Below are 26,190 nucleotides of genomic sequence, written 5' to 3'. Positions count from 1 at the left end.
ACCCCCACTTCGAGAGGTAAGTTGGGAAGCTGTAGGTTGGGTAGACACCCAGGAGTTGGGCACAGGGGGCCGTGGGGCGCTGGGTGCAGGGGTGTCTTTAGGCGTCGGGAAATCTTACCCTCTGTTGGTCGCGGTTGGAGGGGTACCTTGTGTTGGGTTGCAGGCATCGTCAGGAGCGTCGAGGTGAGTCCATGGGTGCTGGATTTTTGGTCACAGTCTCCGGGGGGGGATTTCCACTTTAGCTCGGGGCGGGCTCGGCGGCTGCAGAGTGGGCAGGATCTGCGGTCTCAGGCCGGGGCCTGGGGTTGCAGATGTTTGAGCAGAGCCACTGCTCGTGAGAGTCACAGTCTTTTAGTTGAGCAAGGCAGTCAGGTCCTCCGGGGTTTGTGAGGTTGCTGACCACTGAAGACGCCGGGGTTTAGCAGAAGCAGGTTCGACAGGCCAGTAGGGCTGGGGCCAAGCCAGTTGTTGTCGTCCTCTTGTTAGCAGCTGCACGGCTGGTCTTCTTTCTTCTTGTTCTTCTTGTAGTTTCGGAATCTTGGGAAGCAAGGTTCCGGGTGACCCTAAATACTAAATTTAGGGGCGTTACAGGTAGGTAAACGGCGGGGGACAGTGGGAGGGGGATAGGAGCCTGTCCCTGGTTGGCTGGGTCCCCCCATCCTCAAGATGGCTGGGACTCGAGGTTGTGCTTCACCTCGCCTCCCCCACCTGAGGGGTTGTGTTGGCAGAGGTGGGAACACCTACCTTCCTCACTTTGTTTTTCCCGTCGGGTCTCCCGCCCAAAGTGGGGGGTAGAACCAGTGGGGACCAGTTACTGAGTACAGCAAGTGGTCTGGAGAGGTTCACAAAGGTGGCATGCCTTTGAAGCTTCGCCTTCGTGAACCCTGCCCATCCTGGGGGGAGGAGGCTTGGCACCTCGTCCCAGCATGTACATTGTTTCAGGCCCCCCGAGAGCAGCAAGCTCTCGACCCAGGGGTCCAGAAATATGTCTGGTGGTGGCAGCCTGTGCAGCCACTCAGTCAGGTTACTGGGAGTTGGTCAAGTTTCAGGGGGCATCTCGAAGATGCCCTCTGTTGTGCATTTTACATTAAATCCCACACTGGCATCAGTGTGGGTTTAATGTGCTGAGAAGTTCGATACCAAACTTCTCAGTCTTCAGTGCAGCCATTATGGTGCTGTGGTGTTCGTAATGACAACCTCCCAGCACCATATTCTCTTAATGGCAGCACTGCACTTACAGGGCCCAGGAATGGACCTGTGCACTGTAGGGGTACAGGGCTCATGCACCTGTACCCTCACCACTGGCATAGGGCACCCAGCTAGAGGGGTGATGATGTATGCCAGGGCAGTGGTTTGTGGGCATGGCACACAGGGATGTGTGCCATGTCGTCTCAGTTTTGTTCTGCACCCAGACACTCAGCCTGCAAAGGCAGTGTGTGTGTGTGTGTGTGTGTGTGTGTGTGTGTGTCAGGGTACAGGGCCTCTAAGGGTGGCACAATTACGTGCTGCTGCCCTTAGGGGCCTTCTCTGGTCACAGTGCCCTGGGTACCTATGGTACCATTGCCCAGAGGCTGACATATGGCCAGAGATGCCAATTGGGTTTAGGCTCCAATGCAGTTTTAGGGAAGGAACAGAGGCCCTGGGTACCTGATTGGCAGGAGCCCAGGGCAGACTCAGTCAAAGTACATCAGCAATTCAGCAAAAAGTGGGGGCATACCATGCAAGAAAGCGGGCACTTTCTCACAATCACTGTATGAACCCCCGACTTGACCTTCAGAATAAGCATAGGCTTCAACTACATGTTAGTTTTTCGCACACCAGGTGAGAGTAGCAGAGAAAGGGGAGTAGAGAAAGTATGGGGTACATGTCCCTGGGGAAGGTACTTATTAAAAACGAAATCGGTGGTCAGAGAGACATGCTTCCAGGGAGGAGGATGGGTGTCTGAGGCTACAACACAACATGCTACAGACAGATGCTTCCAGGGTAGTATTTTCTGTTCATAGCATGTGTTGCTGTAGATACACATGCTCTGCATAGACAGTAGATTACTACAAGTCTACAAGCCGTGGCCAGTGTGTCATGAGGTACATATCTGAAATAGTATCCCGAGAATAGTTGGATCAATCATTGCCTTTTTGTCTGGCTTGAATGTCCATACAATGTTTGGTGATGGTGTGGGTTTGACCAGGTAGCTGCTGTTCATATATCCGCTAACATTATATTGCACAGAAAAGACATGGTTGCGGACTTCTTGCGTGTAGAGAGAACCCTAGGGGTAACAGGGAGAGCTCTTTTAGCTTTAAGATAGCGTGTTTGAATGCAGATGGAGATGCCAGCTTTGGATATGGGATGGCCCTTGTGAGGTTTGGCAAAGGTTATCAGCAATTGGTCAGCTTTGCAAAAGGGCTTAATCCTTTCAATGTAGTACCCAAGAGCCCGCCTGACATCTAGTGTGTGGAGGGCTCTTTCTGCTACAAAGGTTTGCAGAGGGGAAAAAGAATGTGAGCTCTATGGTTTGATTAGGATGAAAAGGGGACACTACCTTGGGAAGGAACTTTGGGTTAGTTCAGAGTATCACTCAATCCTTATAGATCTGAATAAAAGGTTCTTCTGGTGTGAGGGCTTCCAGCTCACTAATGCTTCTAAGATATTATGGGCAACGTTTAAGAAAGTTACTGGAGAGGACAAGAGTACAAAGGCTCAAAAGAGGGTCCCACAAGTCTAGAGAGGGCTATATTGAGATTCCAGAATAGCAGGGGGAACTCTGGGAGGGGCAACTCTTGAGGATTTAGCTGCTTGGTGTCTGAACGTCAGATTTGTCCTCTACTCCTGGTGAGAACATTCTGGTGTTTGGAGGAACTTCCAGTGGGGGATGATTGACATCCAGAAGAGTGCGGAGGACCAGGGTTGTCTGGTCCAAGTGGGGGCTACAAGCATGAGGGTCTGAGAAGTTCCCTACTTCTTCTGGACCACAAAAGGAAGTAGGAGAGGCAGACAAATGTAGGTTAAGATCCATGCCCAGTTCATCTACAGTTTTATTGCGCATGGGGTGTATGTGTGGGTTCCACTTAGTTTCTGTTGGTAGTACACTGCGGTCACGTTGTCCTTTTTAATTTTAATTAGTATCTTTAATGGGTAGAAAGACAGGTTTGAGGACAAGATGTATGGAAAGAAGCTCAAGGTAATTGATGTGGTGCTCTGGTGATGAGGGGCTACAACGTCTGTATAGTCATGGGGTTGAGATATTTGATATTTTTATAGAGCACGACGTTTGCCTAAGGGCGTCTGGCGCTACCTTCTGCAAAACAGATATACCATACCCACATATTCCTAAAAAGATGAAAGGCAAATGCTACTTACCAGTATGCATCTGTTCTTGGCATGTAGAGCTGCAGATCTACACACTGTGCATAGATCGCCATCTGGTGTTGGGCCCGGATGTTGCAGTTGGTTTTCTCTTGGAAAGTCTTTGGAAGTCACGAGGTATGTGACTACTCCTTTGGATCGTATTGCGCATGGGCTTTGGCTCCATCCTCGGATTGTTTTTCGCCAGCAGGGAAACGATGGAGCGTAGTAATAAACAGTGAAGATGCCCATGTGTGGTATATCTAAATAAGATAAACTGGAACAGATAAAGGTAGCCGGGGAGGCGGGTGGGTGTGTGTAGATCTGCAGCTCTACATGCCAAGAACAGATGCATACTGGTAAGTAGCATCTGCCGTTCGAGGCATATGAGCTGCAGATTACATACTGTGCATAGATTGTATAGCAGTACCCATCCTTAGCGGCGACCACCAGTATCTGTTGCAGTGGTTTGAAACAATGTTTTGAGTACAGCCTGGCCCACACTAGCTTGTTGCTTAGCCTGCACATCTACACAATAGTGTTTAGTGAAAGTGTGCGGTGTTGACCATGTAGCTGCTTTGCAGATATCATCTAAGGGGATGGTCCCTAAGAATGCCATGGAAGCCCCTATCTTACGTGCAGAGTGGGCTTTAGGGGGAACAGATAGCATGCGTTTTGCTTTGTGGTAGCAAATCTGAATGCATTTGACAATCCACCTAGCTATCCCAGATTTGGAGATGAGGTTGCCTTTATGTGGTGGTGAGAAGGAAACGAACAGTTGTTTGGTTTTACGAAAGGGCTGTGTTCTCTCGATGTAGTAGAGTAAGGCTCGTTTGACATCTAATGTGTGGAAAGCTCTTTCTGCAATGGTTTGTGGTTGCGAGAAGAATACAGGTAGTTCCACAGATTGGTTTAGGTGAAAGGGAGAAATTACTTTAGGGAGGAATTTTGGATTAGTACAGAGAACAACCTTGTTATGGTGCATTTGCAGAAAAGGTTCTTGAATGGGGAGTGCTTGTATCTCACTGACCCTTCAGAGGGAAGTGATGGCTACAAGGAAAGCAGTTTTCCATGTTAGGAATTGAAGCTCACATTTGTGTAGAGGTTCAAAGGGTGGTCCCATTAGTCTAGTGAGAACGATGTTTAGGTTCCACACAGGTGAGGGTGGCAATCTGGGGGGGAATTATTCTTTTGAGGCTTTCCATGAAGGCTTTTATGGCAGGTACCCGAGAGAGTGATAGATGTTGCCTGTTTTGTAGGTAAGCTGCTATGGCTGCAAGGTGCAGTCTAATAGACGTGTAGGCTAGATTGCATCTTTGTAGGTGTAGTAAATAGCCTATGATGTGTTGAATGAACACATCTAGGGGATTGAAGTTATTGTTGTGACAATAGACCACAAAATGTTTCCACTTGGCTGCGTAGCAAGCTCTAGTGGTAGGTCGCCTAGCTTCTCCAATGACGTTCATACAGTCCGGAGGAAGATTCAGGTAACCGAATTCTAGGATTTCAGGAGCCAGATCGCAAGGTTGAGCTGAGCTGGGACCGGGTGCCTGATGTCTCCATGGTTCTGGGTTAAGAGGCTTGGAGAGAGGTGTAACTTTTGGTGCGGTACTACAGATAGTTCCAGCAGTGTGGTGTACAACGGTTGTCTGGCCCAAGTTGGAGCTACTAGGATGAGAGTGAGGGAGTGTTGTTGTAGTTTGCGCACCACTAAGGGAATGAGTGGGAGAGGTGGAAAAGCATACGCAAATCTGCCTGACCAGTTCATCCATATCGCATTGCCTTTGGACAATGGGTGTGGATATCTGGCGGTGAAGCTGGGCATTTGGCGTTTTTGTGGGTGGCGAAGAGGTCTATCTGTGGATGCCCCCACATTTGAAAGTACGGATGAAGAACTTGTGGATGGAGTTTCCACTCGTGGATTTGTTGTGTTTGTCTGCTGAGCAGATCTCCTATAGTGTTCTGTACTCCTGGGACATGTTGGGCTAGGAGGAAGATTTTTTTGGGCATGGCCCATCTCCATATGCTCTGCGCTAGTTGAGAGCTGCAGAGAGTGTGTGCCGCCTTGTTTTTGTATATAGTACATGGCTGTCATGTTGTCGGTGCGGACTAAGACAGCCTTGCCCGAGAGATGCGTCTGAAAAGACTTTTGGGCTAAGAATATGGCTAGTAACTCCAGATGGTTGATGTGGAGTAACTTTTGTTGAGTTGTCCACCTGCCCTGCATGGTGTTATGTAGTAGGTGAGCTCCCCAGCCGGAGATCCATGCGTCCGCTGTTAGTACTATCTGAGGAACCGGGTCCAGGAACGGTCGCCCTTTGGAAAGGTTTTTGATGGTCCAGAGAGCGATAGGCACGACCGTCTACCAACACCAGATCTTGGGCCTTGTTCCATTGGCGTGCTAAGCACTCTTGGAGAGGACGCATCTGGAGTCTTGCGTGAGGTACTATGAATATGCAAGAGGCCATCATTCCTATAAGTTGCATGAACACTCAGGGCTGGAAGAGAGAGTTCTGGCTGAAATTTGGCACGAAGAGCCTGAAATGGTCTGAGTGAATATAGTGATTGAGGGGTCTGAGGTCTAGGATGGGCCTTAGCGTTTCGTCCCTTTTTGGTATGAGAAAATATAGGGAGTAAACTCCCATATTTTTTGGGTTGGTAGGGACTAGTTCTATCGCACTCTTTTGTAAGAGTGAGAGTACCTCTTGTTTTAGTAATGCTAAGTGTTCCTGCGACATTGGGCGTTGTTTGGGTGGAATGTTCGGGGGGTAGAGGTTAGTTCAAGGCAGTAGCCGGACCAAATTATTTGCGTTATCCATTTGTCTGAGGTGATGGTAGTCCAGACAGGGAGGAAATTGTGGAGTCTGCCCCCGACCGGAGTGGGATGGTCGGGGGGAGCTGAGGGAAGTCATTGGGAAGGGGTGGAGGCAGAGCGGGAGGTGTTTGTCTTGCCTCTGCCTTTATTATTGTTGCCTCTGTAGCCGCCTCTTTGGTAACCCCTTGTAAAGGTGGATTGGGTGGGGGGTTTATAGGAAGTGGAAGGGGTGTCAGAGGAGTAGCCTCTGGATGTGCTTCGAAAGGAAGAGCGGCGAAAAGAGCGCCTGGGAGGGTGTGATTGTAAGGCTCCCATAGACTTCGCCGATCCGTGTCTTTTTTCATTTTTTCTAGGGCCTTATCTACTTTTGGGCCGAATAGATGTTCCTGGTCAAAAGGGTGGTTCAGAATGGAAGCTTGGACCTCTGGTTTGAAACCTGAAATCCTTAGCCAGGCATGGCGACGGAGGAGGACGCTGGTGTTAATTGCCCTAGAGGCGGTGTCAGCTGCATCTAGGGCACAGCGGATGGAGGTATTGGTGATGGTCTTGCCCTCCTGAATTAACTCATTAGCTCTATTTTTATATTTGTCAGGGAGGTGTTGCATTATGGCTTCTAGTTCGTCATAATGTGCCCTGTCATATCTTGCCAGAAGCGCTTGTGTATTTGCGATGCGCCATAGGTTGGCAGCCTGGGATGCAGTGCCTTGCCCAATGCATCCAAGAGTTTTGACTCTTTATCAGGTGGTGGGGCCTCGACTGATGCTTGGGAGTTTGCCATTTTTCGTGCTGTAGACACTACTAGGGAATCTAGTGGTGCTGGCCCTCTGATGTAGGCGGGATCTGTAGGGGCGGCTTTATATTTTTTGTCTATGCAAGGGTTGATGACCCTGGCTCTGACTGTATCTTTAAAGACCTTCGGCGCGTGCTTGATGACTCCTTTGAGCATGGGCAGGATGGAGATGGCCCTGTGTGTTGTGTCGAACGTATCGAGGAGGAAGTCCTCCTCCACGGGGTCGGTATGGAGATCTACACCGTGGAAGTGTGCAGCCCTCTGGAGTAGGTGGTTGAACCCCAATGAGTCTTCTGGTGGGGATGGTCTCGAAGGGTAGAGATCATCCTGCGGGACGTTAGGAATGTCAGGAATGTTATAGTCGTCCCATGGGTCTGGGGAGCCTGTAGGAGTGGGTTCCCCTGTAGGCTGGTCATGGGGCTCGTCTCCTATGTCATCATAGACATCATCATTGTCATCATCCGGAGAGGGTTTGGGGGAATGATGAGGTGGGGGGGGGGGAGGAGGTGGAGGGGGTGGAGGAGGGGGCACGAAGGAGGAGGTGGAGGGGGTGGAGGAGGGGGAGAGGGTATTCTCAAAAGGGGAGGTAGCAAAGTCTTTCCTCTTTGGAGGTGGAGCTGGGGCAGGCTTGTCCAGTTGTCTCTTTTTGATGCAGAGCATCAAATGTCCAGTTTTAGGATCCTTGATCAGTGTTTTTTGCAATGGATCAGGTGTAAAAAGTTCTTCAGAGAGTGGTCTGTTCGTCGGCGCCGAAGGCTTCGGGGTCGTGGTTTTTTTTGTTTTAGAGTCTTTTGAACTATGCGGCTTTGAAATGGCTGGTTGGTTACTCGGCTCTGGGATGGTTTTCGGCTTCGAGACATGGGTGTCGGTGGCCTGCAGCTGAAAGAAGCGCTGGGCACGTCTGTGCTGACAGCCACATCATGTGAAGGTGGCGGCTGCATCAGCCAGGGTCGGAGCTACGACACGGACCACGGGCGGGTCTTCGTAAAGTTCAATCACAAGCCCGAGGTGCAGTGGCTGCTAACCCTAACCGCACCCAACCTACTTGGTAATTGCAGAACCCAGGCGGGCACTGGGAAGAGGCAGACCCTGCTTACAATGCGCAAAAGGCCAGTTCCGCCTAATTGCAAGCCGGCGCACTGCAGCCCTCCGTTTGCATACACAAGCTGCCACACGCGACTGTAGCAGGCGCCGGGCCCCTCGAGTAACCCAAGGAGCGGTGTGCGAAATTGAAATGTGCCGCCACAGCAGCCAGATGCGTGAGCCAGTCCGAAGCCATTCAAACTACGAAGCATTAAACATCTCGCAGGCCCGTCACTCGCAGGCTCCCCTCCGTTAGCTAGTGGGAACACATCTCTAAATGGATGTTGATTCCTTTTGGTGTCAGATGCTCGGGGACAGCTGGAGTTTCCGGAAGCTAGTTTTAGTAGGGTATGTAGGGTTGCGACAAATCACGTACCAAGAGGTCAGCGTGTTCGGAATAAGTTTTGTGCTGAGAATCTGTTGTGTTTAACCATGTGCTGCAGAAAGAGGGACTGCCCTTCCGCTCACATTGAAAATTTTGCTGAGAAGAGGATAAGGGGGGGGCGACGCGGTGCTGCGACTGTGATTCAAAGCCGGACAAGTCAGCAAATTAAAAGGGAGGGCTGAGCTACAACAGAGCCTTGTGTCTTGCTCGGCTTTTAGAGCCATCTTACGAGCCGATCCATTAAAATGTTTGGCATGCTAATAGTACAACAACCATCATGTAAAGATATGGCAAAGTCTCTTCAAAATTCCCCAAATTATTTCTTTAGCATGCACAACCGTTTCACATTAGTTCATTACAACGTATCAACGTTCAGCGGCATTCATTAGACTGCTACTTTCAGAACAGAAACAAACTTAAAAACATCGGTGCACCCACCGCCCTGACGACGAAGTCACCAGTGAGTTAAGAAGCAAGTCAGTTGTCATGTGGCTTTGTTATGAGGCATTGGTTGTATAGATGGTGCAGCATTACTCTTTATTAAGCCAGGGAACGCAACCTGAGGGTGGGCGAACACCTACTTCACCCCTTCTCCGCCTGGCTGGAAAGGGCGGGGCTCCGACGCACCCACCCCCCTCCCCCTCCCGAACGATAGCCTACGCCTGCCAGGGCAGTCGCCACGGCGCCTGGAGGTTTGTAGCACTAAGGACCGCGCAGCTCCGGAGATGCTGCCGGTGCCGGAGGGTCCTGGGCAGGCAACGCGCACGATACCCAGAGGAGAGACCCCGCAACCGCCGCACCACTGGGGGCAAGGCAAGCCCCGCCAATCCGAGCACAGTGCCACTACACCATGGATGGGCAGCAGTGCAAACCCTCTGCGCCCGACCCGCAAGCGGACCCTAGGCAGGGATGGGGGAGGGGGTGAAGCTAGACCCACCGCTGTAAGTCTGCGCCTTGTGCCCGCATCGCACCTAGGAGCCTCGAATGCCGCGCAACACCACGATTGCAAAGGTCAGTGGTGACAGCTTAAAGCCACGGTCGAACCAATGTGACAAGAGGCGGCAGGCTCGAGGCGGGCGCTCCTCTGCCTTCTCCTTCCGTCGCAACATCGTGCATGGAGGAAGTGCGAGGAGTCAAATGACCACATGCGGGGCGGGGATGGCTGGCGTCGGGCAAGCGCCTGGTGGCATCCCCGTCTTGGAGGCCGTGCTGGGGGAAATTACCAGAGCGCTAGGGAGGCAACCCCCTTGCAGGGCCCTCTGAGGTGGGCGGGGGGGGGCTAACGGCCACTAACCTCAACTCCGTATGAGAGGAACCGAGCGACCCCACACGGCGACTTGGACCAGCACGACCTCCCAGACGGCGTGTCCGGCGCAAAGGTACAGAGGAGCCGGTGCTGGTTTTCGGCGCCGAGTGCTTCGATATGGAGCTGGGTGCCGAGGAGGAGGTCATTTTCTTTTTTGGCGTGGGTGCAGGGGAGTGTTTCTCAGCACCGACGTTGGGCCCGAGCCACCGGGAGGCTTAATAGGCTTCTTTACCGGCCCGAAGGTGCGGTGTGGGAAGCAATGTTCTTGTTCGTGCCTAGGCTCGGAGGCGAAGGCGTGACCAAAGCCTTTTTGGGTGCCATGGAGGGTGTGAGGTGGGGGTGGATTTCGGTACTCACGACCCTCTGTGCCGGAGTGATGTCCTCCACATCTGAATCGTCGGCTTCGGAGGCGCTGACGAGGCCCTCGTCGGTGCGTTGTTTTTCTGGAGCGTCGACGCCTTCTCCGAAGATGTCGTCTGGGATCGCCGCCGATGAGTGTGCCATAGTTCTTCATGCCCTTCGGTCTCGAATGGTTTTCTTGGACCGGAAGGATTTGCACGCCGGACAGTCTCGAGCCTCGTGTTCAGGGGAGAGGCAGAGATTGCATAGTTCGTGGAGATCGGTGTGGGGGAATTTTGACCCACATCGAGGACACTTCTTGAAGGGAGTCCTTTCCATTAGCCAGGACCGGAGCTTGAGTAGGCCCGAAGGCCGTCGTCGACGACTGGAATCGAAGGTCTTGATCGATGAGAGCCGAGTCGAGTGTGGAGATCGTGATCGAAAACAATACCGCGAAAAGGGGAGAGGATTGCGCGTCGATTGGGGAACTGGTAACTGTTCGGAACCGGAGCGCGAAGATGGATAGTGGAAAAAAACAATCTAAGGATGGAGCCGAAGCCCATGCGTAATACGATCCAAAGGAGGAGTCACATACCTCGTGACTTCCAAAGACTTTCCAAGAGAAAAACAACTGCAACATCCGGGCCCAACACCAGATGGCGATCTATGCACAGTGTGTAATCTGCAGCTCATATGCCTCGAACATAATGTTTTCAAATGTTCCCTAAAGGTCATTAAATCCTGCTGGGCTCTGGGGTGCGCAGATCCATGAAAGCAAGTTTGGAATCAAAGATTAGTCTGAGGTTTCTTACTTTAGGGGCATGGATAGGTAAACAACCTAGGAACTTAGGCCACCAAGAATCATTCCAAAACAAGTTGCTCTTGTCAAATGAGAGGACATCAGTTTTTTCTGAGTTCAATTTAAGGCAGTGCCTACTCATCCAACTAACCACTGCTTGCATACAGCTATTGAAACGCTGCCCCGCCTCCTCAATGTTACTGGTGATGGACACAACATTTGCGTGCTATCAGCGTAAGAGATGATTGAAAAACCAAAAGACCTACCAAGATTTGCAAGTGGAACTACATTAATGTTAATTAGTGTAGGGCTGAGCCATGACCCTTGCGGGACAACACTGGGCATGGAAAATGGGGTGGAAATAAAATCTCCCAATTAAACAAATTGCTCTTTCTGACAGGAAGGAGCATAGGAGATAGTATGCTGATCCACCAATTCCTATTTCCATTAATCTGGGCTTCAGATTAACGAGGCTCACAGTATCAAAGGCTCCAGACATGTCCCAACAGGACCACCGCAGCCTTGCCACAGTTATCCATGATGTTCCGCCAGCCGGCTTGAGAGGTGTCCATGGTGATGGTAACTTGCAGTATAGGCTCTAGGGAGTGCCTGCCCTGCAACAGATTGCGGCTGTTCCACCACTGCAGACATCTAAGAGCTCTGGCATTTACAACACTAGATCTTTCCACTGACCCTTGGCTTGTGACCATGGAGCCGAGCGATGTTCCTGTGGTGGGTGCATGTGGAGCTGGATGTGGGGTACTATATCAAAGCAGGCGGCCATCATGCCCTTTAAGAGCATAACGTTTGAGAGTTGATGGTTTAGCTGAAAAAGTAAGAGCTGCTGGAGGGCCAGCACCCTCAGTGGCCTAAGGTAGGCCTTGCCTGTAACCACATTTAGGACCACTGCTAGAAAGGGCTGGACTTGAAGGGGTTGGATAGGATTTGGTGGCATGTATTATGAACTTGAGGATCTATAGGAATGAGATGGTAGCCAAGGAAGGTGGCATCTACAACTAGGCACTTTGTGAAGGCTCTTGGAGCAGTGACTATTCCTACCACTACCCTCTTACCAGCAGCATCCAGTATTTAGTTCTCCTTATCAACAATGCCTGTGGCTTGAGAGAACCCCGGTTTGGTTTCTGTATGCACAAGAAGGGAGTTCAGTGGGACAGGACTCTTGACATAGAGCATAGATGGCTCTTTAAGGTGTTGTGGACTAATTTTAGCATGCCCTTGCAGGACTCGAAAAATCCACTCGCCCACTCGCATTTGTGAGTCTGATTTAATTAGGACAAGCTATTTTTAGGTCCTACTCGCCATTTCTGGTGAGTAGGAAGACAAACTGACTTGACCTCGGTTTCTGAAAGCAGAACAAATGTGACAAGATAAGATTTAAAGGCATCTTTATTGCTCACAAAATGAATGAGCAATAAAAATGCCTTTATATAGGATATTGTATTCCTGATGGAGGACATGCATGCCTGATTTGTAGTATATTCTTTGCAGGGAAATCTAAGAACAGGGGTGGGTGCCCACAAAGAGGGACGGAAGTCGTTAATAGCCAAATGATGAGGCTACGTCAGTCTCCAGAGGTTGTTGATGAGAAGAACAGACACGACAAAGGCTTCTGTACAAGAATCGGAATCAAATTCCACCATCTGGGCCTGAAAGGGAGCACGGAGAACTTGTTGAAACTCCGAGCCCAGGTAGTACATGTCCAAACCACGCACATTTCTAACTAAGGGAGGAGTCAAAGTACATCTTTTGACTCAAAAGAAAAACAACTTGCAAGCATCCACGCCCAACACCAGAAAGCAGGAGTATGCCAAGCATGTGTATCTACAGCAACACATACTATGAACATAGAATTACCACAGATTATTTTTTTTCTTCTGTTGAATGAATCTCACAGCAGATTCTTAACCTTATGAATGAATCCCAAAGCATAACTTCTTTTCGAGGTATTGCAGATTAACCAAGGAATTCACAACACAGCCCTGGAAAGGCATCAGTTACTGCTTGACGCATTGTGAGACATTAATGTTTCCAAAAGTATCAAGAGACGGCCACATGGCTGTCCTGCAGATGTTAGCCACCGAAACGCTTTTAGAAAGAGTCATGGAAGGAACCATAGCCCTGGCTAAGTGGGAACAGCAAAGGGTCGACAAAAAATGGTGCATTTGGTCATGACCTTGCCCATTTTTATGTGCAGATACTGCTCTGGTGCAGACTAGATGCCTCATACCTTCATGTTGCATAGATGGGCTCTCCAGGCCAGCAAGGAGGGACCTGTGACAATAGCTTGCGCGGGGCTGAAGGAATGGGGGCCTATCCACAAGTGTAGTCCCAGAAGAACTAATTGGAGGATCTGCATCTAAACAGAGCATAGGTCTTTATTCCTGAGCCACAGTAGTCGAAGATATGGCTGGAAGGCTTTCATCTCTCATCAGGCTTGTGTCACAAACAGGAAGACTGCGGCCAAGTAGACGTTTGACCCTACAGGCAGGAAAGTTCAAATTTAGAAATCAATCGTTTAGCTGATGACCTACCGATTTCGGAGGATTTAGTTACAAGACCATCATCAACCTCAAGATACTCTGTGCATATTCAGTTGATTTCTGAGGCTGAAGAAATCCTCTGCATTACGATTTCAACTAGGTCAGCTGTGGCCAAGTATTCCATCTGGCGCCACAGGACTACAAGCTTTGCAATTTGGAGGTCTCTCTCCAACAGCGGCTGCCAGGCAGACCGAGGGAGTGTGCATATAAGACGTAGTGCCAATTAATACTGGCTTAAATGTGTTACTCACCACTAATAACCTGCAGTACGGTAAAAGCAGGCAGAAGGAAGGCACTCAACTTTATAATTGTCCTGCATCTGGATAGCCAAAAATGCATGACGCACAACACTGCATTTGTGACAAGCCAAGACCCCAATGGCAGAGTTAACCAACCTTGAAGGCACAACTACTAATAATTAAGTTGCAGGGCCACGCCTCAAGATAGCTGTGGGAGCGTTCCCGTTCAAGCAAAGGTTCGGGATTGGTTCAGCAGGTGATGAGTTGGACAAGGCAATTTCATGAACAAACTCTAAATAGTATCAGCTGATTAGCATGACCTATTAAGCCCTGCGGTAATGTAACAATTTCCATGAAACTGCTCGGATGTAAGGCACTTTGTAGAATTTGGGGGGTGCAGGTGTAATGGGGTGGTTCAGTCTATCAATGAACACTTTTGACATCAAGTAGGTATATGTTGGTTGGGTTAATGTCTATTATAAAGAACATGATGGAATTTATCATCAAATCAAAAAGCATTTGTAAAGCGCAACACTGTCACCCCCTAAGGGTATCTGGGCAATGTGTCTCAGTCAAAGACCAGGTCTTCAGTCTTTCTTTTTGCCAGCAAGGGGGCTGTACGGAGGTGAAGGTTGTTCCAGGTCTGGGCAGCAATGTAGGAGAAGGAGCGGCCACCGCTGCAGCGGATGCATGGAGTGTGTGCGAAAGTGTGTGAAGGAGCATAGGTGTCAAGAGGGTTGATCAAAGACCAGTTGATGTAGCCATTAACTAAGGATACCATTTTGAATTTGAGCTTGTGAACAGAGCTCTAAAGTAAACCATTTCCATGTGCAAGCAGCTCATGGTTTAATTAGTCCATGGGGGGGGGGGGGGGGGGGGGTGTATGGTATAGCGATATTTGGTGGATATCACTACACCAAATCCCCATGGACACTGCTTGTTTGCTTCATTGACAAGTGGTTGTCCATAGAGGTTTCAGCAGGACAGATTCTAAGTTAAAGTGACAAATTGTTCACTGCTCAAGGGGAGGGGGGCAGAGGGGGCGGAGGATGGGGGTTGGAGACTCTTTCCAGAGAGGAGGTCGTCTCGGTCAGCTAAGCAACTTTCACTCTTTTACCCACTGATAGTTACAAAACCATTCACTTTTCTGTAGCCTCCATAATTGAGAAGCAGACTGAGCAAATTCTTACCCAGTGCCTCAATTTCTTGCCAGAAAAGTACTTTCATATCTTGCACTCTTTGTGGCATAGGCTTAAAATGTAGATGGTATATGTACACAACTATGGGGCTTGAATACTGTTTTTTTTCTTACAAAGAGTCTTAGCTTTTGAGAAAATGCACACATCAAGAACCCCCTCAGATCAATGCGCTATACCCTATGAAGAAAGCAAAACTGCCACTTGTGAAAAGCAGGAGTTGGACGCAAGTTATACCAAGCACAAGAATCGGTCTTCAAACCAGAGCCCTTACACTGTAAAACAGAATAGCGCTGAATGGTTTCCCTTTTATATGATCAATAGGACAAAATGTTGGCTGATGTTCAAGGTTGAGAAAAACAGCTTAAACCCTCTACTTTATGATCCGCAAGGCAGTTCAAACAATGCGCCCAACAGGTCACATACTATGCATCATTTCAAGTACACTGTAGTAATGTTAAAAAATTTACTGGGAATAGCCAGCAGGATACTGTGAAATAAACCAAGCAAGTTAATTTATGAAAGACTCACTGCTCAAGAGCTTGTTTGCAATGCAAAATAGTGAACACGGTGTACAACTAAGAAAAAAGTGGGGATAGATCAGTATGCACCTTACATTTAGGACATAGATATATCTAAATTCAGTGTCGGTGAGATGGTACCAAGAACACATTTTTTAATAGACCACAAAATCAGAGTAGTAAAAGTTTGTGTTTCGATACTGCACCAAATCAGAATTAGTCACAGAAGCAGTTGAGCGCTTGGTATCAGCACATTTCACAGTCCAAATTATTTAATCAATGTAGTTATGACAATGGAAACAATTCAGTAGCAGGAGTACAGTGCATTCAGTTTGCTTACCTTTCTCACAGCTGACTGTTGTGCAGGACATTCTTCGTCTCAGATTGTGAGGTTTTATATCTTGTTCATCAACTGGCTCCGTTTTAATGCTGATGCCCTTCAAAAGATAAAAGTTACCAACAGGATTAGAACACATTCCTCCTAACTTGAGGTTTCGTTGACCGAAATGTATTTTCCACAAGTCAAACCAAGTTTTTCTAAATGTACACCTTGTTATTCATGGAAAGACAAAGCTGTGAATTTCTCCAGCAGCTTGTGATTCTATAACTATTGACACCAAAATCCTGAATTCCCAGAAACAGGAGCCTTAATTAAACAGGAGCTGTCAAATTGATTAAGGCGATTCTCTTGTGCATTTCATTTAACTAATTTAAACAAGTATTTTTTGAAGGCGGCAAAAGGAAAGTTCAGAAAGAATATTCAAATCCACCGTAGCAAAGAATATGTTAACATATTCATGCAATGTTTTATGGGTCAAATCTTACCTCGGCTCTCATGCGCTTTGCTCGCCTTGCAGGCATACATGTGTCCGGTGGTTGAACCAACTGCCGCTGAGGAATATCATGGGGTTTGTATTCCTTATCCTTTCCGTCAGGGCTGAAATCCTGCTTCTGCAGACACTGTAGAGGATAGACAGAAGACCGCTAAAGGATGCTTTAAAACATGATGCTCACAGTTCGTTCGAGGGAAAACTCTTAGCAATTAGCAAGTAAAAATAACGACAGTTCTTTTAGCAGGTCTTATTTTTGAATGGATTGTTTTTTCAGTTAAAGATTCTGATGCATACAGAAGTCAGGACTGGTTTGGAGGCAGATTAAAATTAACACAAGTAAGAAAAAACCCCTATGTTGGTGAAAAAGATGTATGCTTCAACACACTGCAATGCTTCAAAGGTGTAACTTTCACACCAAGATAAAGCACTGCAGCAGTTTAGATTCAAGAAAGGAAGACTGTTCAGTCCCTCTGCAAAGCACCATCTTTCTGTAGACAATCAGTGGGAGCAATTATACACAAAACTGTACTTGGTGCACAAAGCGGTTGGCTTACACTGTCACAGACAACGCTTCCGAGTCTTTTCTGGCTACACAAACAAGCACTGAAAAGGAGCAAAAGCTTGGTCCACGCTTGATAGAACCCACATGTAAAAAGCCAAAACACCATCACTTACAATCCCACAGGCAGAAGCTCACATGGGGCAGGGATCTCAATCAAAAAAAGAATCAACAAGTTTCCCTCTACCCAAAAAACATACTGAAGAATCTGAACTGTCCTGGGAAGACTACAATTAACAGTGTGAGACAATTTATCTGGACTGAAGTGTACACCCTTTTTCATGAAATCTTACTAAATTTTCAAACTGACAGGTTTTACTTTAGCTATATACATAAGCAAAACCTGGAATCAGATTTCAAAACTATCTTCTGTGCTTGAGTGGCAGAGTTGAACTCTATGCGAAAGAAAAAACAAGGAACAAAGGGTAAAAGAGGGTAAACTGACTCCCAGGGGTCTGCAAACTGCTCTACCAAAGCTGCCATCATTTACAGTCTTTCCCTAGCAGGAATATCCTGACAGCACCAGTAAATGTTGCTCTAGGCTGCAAGGGAAGTGGATGCTTTGCAAACCCAATGTCAAATCTTATGACAATTGAGAAGACCTCTTTTGAAATATCCTTATCTACCACTAAGAGCCTGTTAATTTCATCAGGGATAAGCATTAACTGTCAACTGATGGAGCACATTTGTAAAGTGCCTAACTACGGTCAAAATATACTGACTGAGAGGGATCAGGTGGGACTGTTGTGCGGAGACTCTTCAAACAAACAGGACTCATTTGATCATACCGCTGTTTTAGGGTTCATGAAATTAATTACCAATTACAGACTGAAGGGCTTATCCACTGAGGAGAGAGTGAACTTTGGTACCGTCAGACAATGCAGTACTTCCAGGTAACAGCAATGAGCCTGGAGGCAAAACTCTTTGTCAATAAATACAGAGCTTTCTTTCACTTCTCCTTCCAGATATACATTTGATGAAACTTACACAAATTGATGCCTAGTCTGAATTCACCAAAGTCTACCAGTTCCAAACACATATTTCTGCCTTTCAAGGGAGGTTTTCAACTGGCACATGAACATGCTTTTCCTCACAATAAAAAAAACCTTCCCCATGCATGAAATTAAGAACAGTCTGTATTGCTGGCAGGCCCCAAGTCAGACTGTTTTGGCTACTCTTGCCAGCTACATAAGCACACTAACCGGAACTTATGAAGTTGGTCAGTTTGAGCTAATCATGCTCAGTTCAGTCAGTCAGTCAGTCAGTCAGTCAGTCAGTCATGCTCAGTTAAATCTTGACATTTATAACCCAGAAATGAGGTTTTGATTGGTAAATGGCATAGGGAAGGGAAATGGGTGAATTCTGCTTAAAGTGAGATTTATCAGACTGTTAGACCTGCAGGTTTATCAGTCATGTTTCTTGCAAAATGGCGCAGCAGACCTCTTCCAAAACATGGGTGATGGAAGAGCTATCCAACTACAAGGTTAGGGCCAGGCGGGTTTCAATAACAGGGTGCATTTAGTAGCTTTTGTAATTCTTTGGCCAATAAGCACATTTTTGTCAACACTAGCTTCATTGCAACCAACAATGAGTTGTTAGAGCCTCAATTTTCCACTAAAGGAACTTTCACCATTTTTGCTGCAGGTGGACTTTGGCTTTTAAAAATTTTTTTATTTCTTTTTATTAAACCATTTCGACTGAGACACATCGATTACATACAAGCAGGTGACTTCAGCATCTCTCAGTAGTCATTTATACATTTCAAAATATGTTACAATTATCATGACTTTGCGGTTAGGGGGTATCAAGAGTCTCTTCATTGGTTCGCTGACAAGGTGGGGGACAGATATCACCTCTATACTGGTTCCAGGCTCCCCATATCTTGCTCCACTTCCCGGGGCATCCCCTGGCTGCAAAAACTGATTTTTCCCTAAACATGCACCAATCTAAATCTTCCTTACACCTCCCCAATAGGGGTGGCCGAACAGCGCCCCACAACTGTGCAATGTTCATTTGGCAATCATAAACGCCAGTGTAGCCCACTGCTAAGAGTATGTGTTGAGATCTGTAGGCTCCCAGACATTTAGTATGCATCTCCGCGTCTCTGGCTGCATATCGACCCCTAGTACTGACCGCATTGTGCGGTGGATGTATCTCCAATATGTTTCTCCACACCCCCGTCTACACTCTCCACTTTCTGCCCGTCCTATGCGAACCAGTCCGGGTCCCGTTACATATGTCCTATGCAGTATTTTAAGCTGCACTAATCTAAGCCTGGCCTGGGTTGCCACTACCCTCGGGGAGGAGACAGCCTCTTGCCAGTCTTCGTCATCCAGCTCTTGGCCTTCACTGTTCCACTTTCCCTTCAGAATCTGCAGTGGATCATCCATGTTGTTAATTAACTTCCTATACATAAGGGAAATGGTCTTCTCTTGGATGGGTCCATCTAGCACTCCAGCCTCCAGTGGGGAGGCCTCTGGGAGCGTCGCGTTCCTAGGGATCTGTGCAAGTAACGCATGGCGGACCTGGAGATAACGGTAGTATTCAGCGTCCATCAAGCTATATTGTGTTTTAAGGGATGCAAATGGCAGAACCGTGCCCTTCCCCCAAATGTCCTTGATTCGTGAGATCCCGATAAGATCCCACTTATCAAAACTCTTGGATTTCCAGAGGCTCCCTAGTTTCTCCGAATTCCATAGCGGCGTGGCCAGCGTAAATTTACCGTCCCATTTCAGGTGCTTATTGACAGCATGCCATGTCTGGACAGCGTGCGCGGTAGGGCCAGTCAATGGGAACCTACCGGGTTTGGCATACAAAGCCCTGGTATAGTCTCCCCCCGGGAGCAGCCACCTATCCATGGCCTATCTGGGATCATCTGGGCTGCAATGTATCCCGTGATTGATCGCCGCTAGCTGAGATGCCCAATAGTATTTTTTAAGGTGGGGAGACTGATACCCCCATTGTACCAGTTGAGGTTCAGCTTTGAGAACGCTATCCGGGGTCTGCCATCCCAGAGTAGTTTCCTCTGGAGACTCAATTTCCTTGAAGTAGGACATTGGGACCAAGTCCATCGTATTTTGGAGAGCATACAGGGAACGAAGGAGGGCCATCATCTTAAAGAGGACTGCCCTTCTCAGCATGGAGAGAGGAAGGGACCTCCAGCGTGCGACATCGGACTTAGGCCTTCTTGAGATGAGAAATGAAAAATCAAGCAACAGATACCTCAGAAATGTTTTGTAGGTGGGTCAAGATCATGCATGGCATTTTCAAGAACATTAAACCGTTTCAGTTTATCTAACACGGTTTGTTTTATACAGAAAAGTAGCGCATACAGGATCAGAGCTAAAAGCTTGAATGTCGTAATTAACTGCAAAGAATCCCGCATAACGAAAAAGAGCACAAAGCAGTGGCACGGAAAAAATAAAAAAGGACAAATCCAAAACGTTATAATATGTACAAAGACCTGGACTGACTACCTGCAGCTAGGAAACTCCTTTAGATTCCAACAGTCTACCTAATGCTATGAAAGTCTGTTCAAGGGGTGCAAAACTGTTCAACAGTACCCAAAAAAAATAAAAAACTTTATAATACTAGGTTGACCAGAAACCAGTGATCTAAGCAGGTTCAACGTGAGTTGAAACGAGCATCTAGCACTGGAATGTACTTGGGAACAATTTTGAAAGGAGTCAAAAATATGTGGTACTGACTTGCCTTATCTGTAATAAGGACACTCCTAAGTCGATAAACCAGTCTCCCATTTGACCATCTCCCCATATTAATCAGTAATGCACATTTCGCAATCAGTATACCAAATGCACATTTCACAAGAGGAAAAGTTACTACAGGCAATTCAGAGATCTGCAATGCAGCTACTTGGAGATCAATTACACTATATTGGCTTGTTTCACATTTCAGGACAGATTAACAAGTGGCTCCCACGGTTTAGGAAGTGGTGTTTGCTATTGCTATTCTATTCAGTATATAGGCCTACCAATGTAGATCTCAAACAGAAGGTAAACAGGTTAGTTACTTGTAATCCTAGTCTCCTCTATTGGAATCGTTAGGTCATAAGCAACTTTTATTAACAGAGGAGAAGTTGGAAAGGGTTTAGACAAGTCAGGATCCTACATTTTACCTTTGCCTCAGGAGCCTTAAAGACTTCTTCACTGGCTCCCAGTCCCCCAAAAAAACTAGGAGGGACTGCATTCAAGTCTTTATCCAAGGTCTTTAAAGCTGTTCACCACATTGGACCGGACTATCGTAAAAATTCACCAACTACACATGTAGTCGATGCCTACGTTCCACAGAGGTCTTACTGTTCCTAGACTTAAGGAGACTTGATCAGTTGCCAAATCTTTCTTGGTCAGGGTGGCAAAACATCTTATTCTCTGCAAGATTCTCTTCTTACTGAATTCCAGAAATGCCTTGAAGACCTGTATTTTTAGGAGCTAAGTCTCTTTCCAGCTGTTTTTCCTTGGCTTAATGCGCAGTATCCAGAACCAGGATACCACTGAAGGAATATGTTGTGCTCTAGTAATTTGATAACATCCCTGAAAAACAAACAAAGGCAGCTACCACTGCAGGGCATGATGGTGCCTTCCTGACACTATTACCTTTGTCTTCATTATTTTTTTCTTCAAAGAAAAGTTGGTGAAATAAGTTACAAGGCACAAAGCCACTTCAGTATGTGTGTGTGTGTGTGTGTGTGTGTGTGTATATATATATATATATATATCACACTAAAGAAAGCTCCTTCCGGGCAGCTGACACCCTAGGAGGGTGGCGCACACGCCAGCAATAATCCAAAGAATTTGTCACAAGTCTGTGCGTTCTCAGGTACAACAACGATCACCATCCAGAGTGAAACAACCAGGTTTATTACACAACGCGTTTCAACTGCCTCCGCAGCCTTGGTCACGTGACTCTGGATGGTGATCATTGTTGTATCTGAGAGCGCATGGACTTGTGACAAAATATATATATTGGGCCAGCAGGTAGGCTACACAAATTATTTCTTAACTGTTTTCCACGAAAAATCATTGTTTGTATAGGATTATATATAAAAAAAAAGTCTGCAATAGCATGTATGAGCTGTACTATTCAATGATCATAGCTTCAATTAAGATTGCAAACAGGAGAACTAAACATACCAAATTAGAAGCTTCATGTTTCTGATAAAACTGTCAATTTCCATATCCCTTTTAATAGGGCTGCAGTTTCAGTGGTTCACAAGACAGGTCATAGCTCAATGAATTTAAGCTGTATCCTCACATTTGGTGTGACCTAGTTATGATGGGGGCTTAGAACTTGCTGTGCCACTGCCATCTTTGGCCACATTGCCAGGGCTTATATTTGTAATTTGAGATTCTCTACATATCTGGTGTGAATCATATGTGGTTGCGGTATGTTAAATGAGTTTCTAACTTCTCAAGTTGCATTAAACCCAATGCGGCTTGGTTTTCTAATGCAGAATGATTTTTTTAAAAAGCAGAGGAAAAAGGGAAAGGGGTGGCGGGAGGCTGGCCAGTAATAGTCAAGAGAAGACAGATCTGAGCAGGTGAGCTATCAGCCTCTTTCAGACAGTGGAAGCAATTTCTACTTTTGTGCTTTGAAAAGAGTTCCTCAGGGCGCATTGCACTGCCGATTTCCTTCCTATAAAACCCTTGTTCTTTAGTCTAGGGAATGAAGGAAGGGTCAAAGAGTCACATATTGAGGGTTATAGTTGTGAAAGACTTGAAAAAAAAGGGGATTGGGTATATGGAAAATGCTACTTACCCAGTATGCATCTGTTCTTGGAATGTAGAGCTGTAGAATCTCATGCTTTGCACAAGATCGCCATCTAGTGTTGGGTCCGGATGTTTGCACTTTGTTTTTCTGGAAGAAGGTTTCTCTAGTCACAAGGTAGGGGACTACTCCCTTAGGTGATAGTGCACATGGTCATCAACTCCATCTTCAGATTGTTCTCCGCAGTGGGTGAGAGAATGGAGTAGTAGTAAAGAATAGAGATGTCCATGCATAAGTATGTATTGTAAAACAGGGAACTACAGCAGTTACAGGTACCCGGGGAGGTGGGTAGGCGCATGAGAGCTACAGCTCTACATGCCAAGAACCGATGCATGCTGGGTAAGTAGCATTTTCCGTTCGAGGCATGTGAGCTGTAGATCACATGCTTTGCATAGACTATACAGCAGTCTCCCCAAAGCAGTGGCTATCCTGTAACCGTTGGAGTGGTCTGAAATAACGTTTTAAGTACTGCTTGACCCACATTAGCTTGTTGTCTTGCTAACACATCTACACAATAGTGTTTGGTGAATGTGTGTGGTGTAGACCATGTTGCAGCTTTGCAGATATCAGTAATAGGGATATTCCCTAAGAAAGCCATAGGAGCCCCCAGATTGCAAGTGGAGTGTGCTCTAGGGGAGGGTCCTTTTGGCTTTTTGATAACAAATTTGAATACATTTAACAATCCACCTAGCAATTCCTGATTTGGAGATAGGATTGCCCTTGTGAGGTTGTGCAAAAGCGACAACATTGTTTCGTTTTACGAAATTATTTTGTTTGTTTCAGTGTAATACAAAAGAGCTCTTCTGACATCTAAGGTATGTAGAGCTCGTTCTGCAACAGAGGCAGGTTGAGGGGAGAACACAGGTGATTCAACCGACTGATTGATGTAAAATCCAGATACAACCTTAGTTAGGAATTTGTGGTTGGTACGAAGAACTACTTTATCTAGCTGGAAAAAGGGTTCTTCTATGGTTAGTGCCTGTAGTTCACCCATTCTCCTCAATGAAGTGATTGCGATGAGGAAAGCTGTTTTCCAAGTAAGGAACTGTAGTTCACATCTGTTCATGGGTTCGAATGGTTTACCCATTAGCCTTGTGAGGAGTATGTTAAGATTCCATACTGGGACAGGTGGAAGTCTTGGTGGTATTACTCTTTTTAGCCCTTCCATAAATGCCTTGATGACGGCCACTCAAAATAACGATAAGTGTTGCCTTTTTTTGTAGGTAAGTTGCTATGGCAGCGAGATGCAGTCTGATGGATGTATAGGCTAATGTCGACTGCTGCAAATGTAATAGGTAGCACAGTATGTCCTGTATGGAAGCATCAAGAGGGTTGATGTGATGGTTATTGCAATACATAACAAAACGCTTCGATTTGGCGTCGTAGCAGGCCCTTGTGGTAGGCTTTCTGGCCTCTCTAATAATGTTCATACAGTCTGGATGATGGTTGAGATAACCAAACTCTATGACTTCAGGAGCCAGATCGCGAGGTTCAGTTGTTTGGGATCTGGGTGTTTGATTTCTCCATGGCTCTGTGTGAGGAGACTGGGAGTTAAATGTCATTTTTGGTGTGGTACCAGAGAGTTCCAACAGGGTTGTTAAACAGGGTTCACGTGCGCATGTTGGAGCCACTAATATTAGCGTGAGTGATGTTTGCCCGAGTTTCCGAACCACTGATGGAATGAGTGAGAGAGGCGGAAAAGCATAGGCAAATATCCCTGACCAGTTCATCCATAGAGCATTGACTTTGGACAACGGGTGTGTGTGTGAGAAAGTGCCATCTTTTCTGCATGGAATGCCCCCACTTGAGTGTGCCCTGGACTCCTGCCAATCAGGTGCCCAGGGCCTATGTTCCTTCCCTAAAACCTAAACTCCCAAATTAGCAAACCCTGGCCACATGTCAGCCCCTGATAAATTGTACCCTAGGTACCCAGGGCCTTGTGACCAGGGAAGGCCTCTAAGGGCTGCAGCACTCATTGTGCCACCCTTAGACCCTTAGAGGCCCTGTACCCTAACACAACCACACTGCCCTTGCAGGCTGAGTGTCTGGGTACAAGGCAAAACCAAGAGTCGACATGGCACACATTCCTGTGTGCCATGGCCACAACCTACACTGCCCTCGCATACATCAGCCACCCCTCTAGCTGGGTGCCCTATGCCAGTGGTGTGGGCACAGGAGCATGAGCCCTGTGCTCCTACAGTACCCAGGTCCATTCCTGGGCACTGTAAGTGCAGTGCTGCCATTTAAGAGTATATGGTGCTGAGAGCTCATCAAACACGAACTCCACAGCACCATAATGGCAACACTGAAGACTGAGAAGTTCGGTATCAAACTTCTCAGCACATTAAAACCGCACTGATGCCAGTGTGGGATTTAATGTACAATGCACGACAGAGGGCAACTTAGTGTTGCCCCCTGAAACCTAACCTACAATCCACGTCTGGTCTGCGAGGCTGCCTAGGCTTCCACACCGCAGGCATATTGCTGGACACCTGGGTGGAGAGCCCTCGCTCTCCTGGGCCTGCAAGAATGCACATTCTGGGCAAGGTGCTAGGTCTCCTCCCCCCAGGATGGGCAGGGGGAAGCTTCAAAGGCATGCCGCCTTTGTGAGCTTCTCCAGGCCACTTGCTGTACCCAGCAAACTGGCCCCCACCGGTTCTGACCCCCACTCTGGCGGGAAGACTGGCTGGAAACCCCAAGTATGGACAGGGGATGTGCCAGCATGCCAACCCCACCCCTCAGGTGGGGGAGGCGAGGTGAAGCACAGCTCCGGGCGCTCACCATCTTGAAGATGGGAGACCCTGCCCAATCAGGACTAGGCTACTGCCCCCCTCCCACAGGAGAATGGCAGGATAGGGGGTGTACCCACCCCAGGGCAGGGACCCATTGGTCCCTGCCCTTTACCTACCTGTAACGCCCCTAAATCTAGTATTTAGGGGCACCCTGAACCTTCCTTCTTTAGATTCCAGATTCCGAAAAAGCAAAGAAGAGCAAGAAGAAAGAAGACCTGCCGTGCAGCTGCTAAGAAGAGGAAGACACCAACTGCTTTGGCCCCAGCCCCACCGGCCTGTCGACCCTCGAACCTGCTCCTGCTAAATGCCAGCACCTCTTGTGGCCAGCAACCTCACTAACCCCGGAGGACCTGGCTACCTTGTGACTCTGAGCATCTGGGACTCCCATGAGCAGTGGCTCTGCTCAAAGCAAGTTTCTAACCCCTGGCACCAGCCCGGAACCGCGAACCCTGCACTCTCTGCACCCGCCAAGCCTGGCATGTGCCGAAGTGAACAAAGACCCTGAGGACGTCCCCCCCCCCGCCCCGGCGACTGTGACCCCGAATCCGGTACCCAAGGACTCACCTCGACGCTCCTGCAGCCTCAGAACCAGGGACCCCACCCAACCGCGATCAACAAAGGGTAAGATTTCCTGATACCAAAAGGAACCCCTGCACCAGACGCCCTGCGGCCCCCTGTGCCCGACTCCTGGGTACCTACCTATCCTCCAACTACCCAACTTACCTCTCGAAGTGGTGGTGGCACCTGAAGAATCTTCGTCCCCGAGCTTGCAGCCTTTGTTCATCCTGGAGCTTTCCCATTGAAATCCATTGAGCGCCCGAAGGCTCAAAAGCACCCTGCACC

At 47.7% G+C, this 26,190-nt stretch overlaps 1 protein-coding gene across 6 annotated transcripts in view; it reads right to left on the bottom strand.

Moving 5' to 3' along the window:
• Window positions 1-26,190, bottom strand: part of KDM5B (lysine demethylase 5B) — an 897,967-nt gene that overhangs the window by 768,752 nt on the left and 103,025 nt on the right. For all 6 annotated transcript variants that reach the window (XM_085600396.1, XM_085600377.1, XM_085600387.1 and 3 more), the window contains 2 exons: window positions 16,205-16,339; window positions 15,720-15,816 (listed from right to left, as the gene is read on the bottom strand). In XM_085600396.1, the coding sequence (XP_085456522.1) occupies window positions 15,720-15,816; window positions 16,205-16,339 (232 nt within the window). The remainder of the gene's footprint in view (window positions 1-15,719; window positions 15,817-16,204; window positions 16,340-26,190) is intronic.

The sequence above is a fragment of the Triturus cristatus genome, chromosome 1_2 (assembly GCF_964204655.1).
Source record: "Triturus cristatus chromosome 1_2, aTriCri1.1, whole genome shotgun sequence".
NCBI lineage: Eukaryota > Metazoa > Chordata > Amphibia > Caudata > Salamandridae > Triturus > Triturus cristatus.
This window is presented reverse-complemented; position numbering and strand designations above follow the sequence as displayed.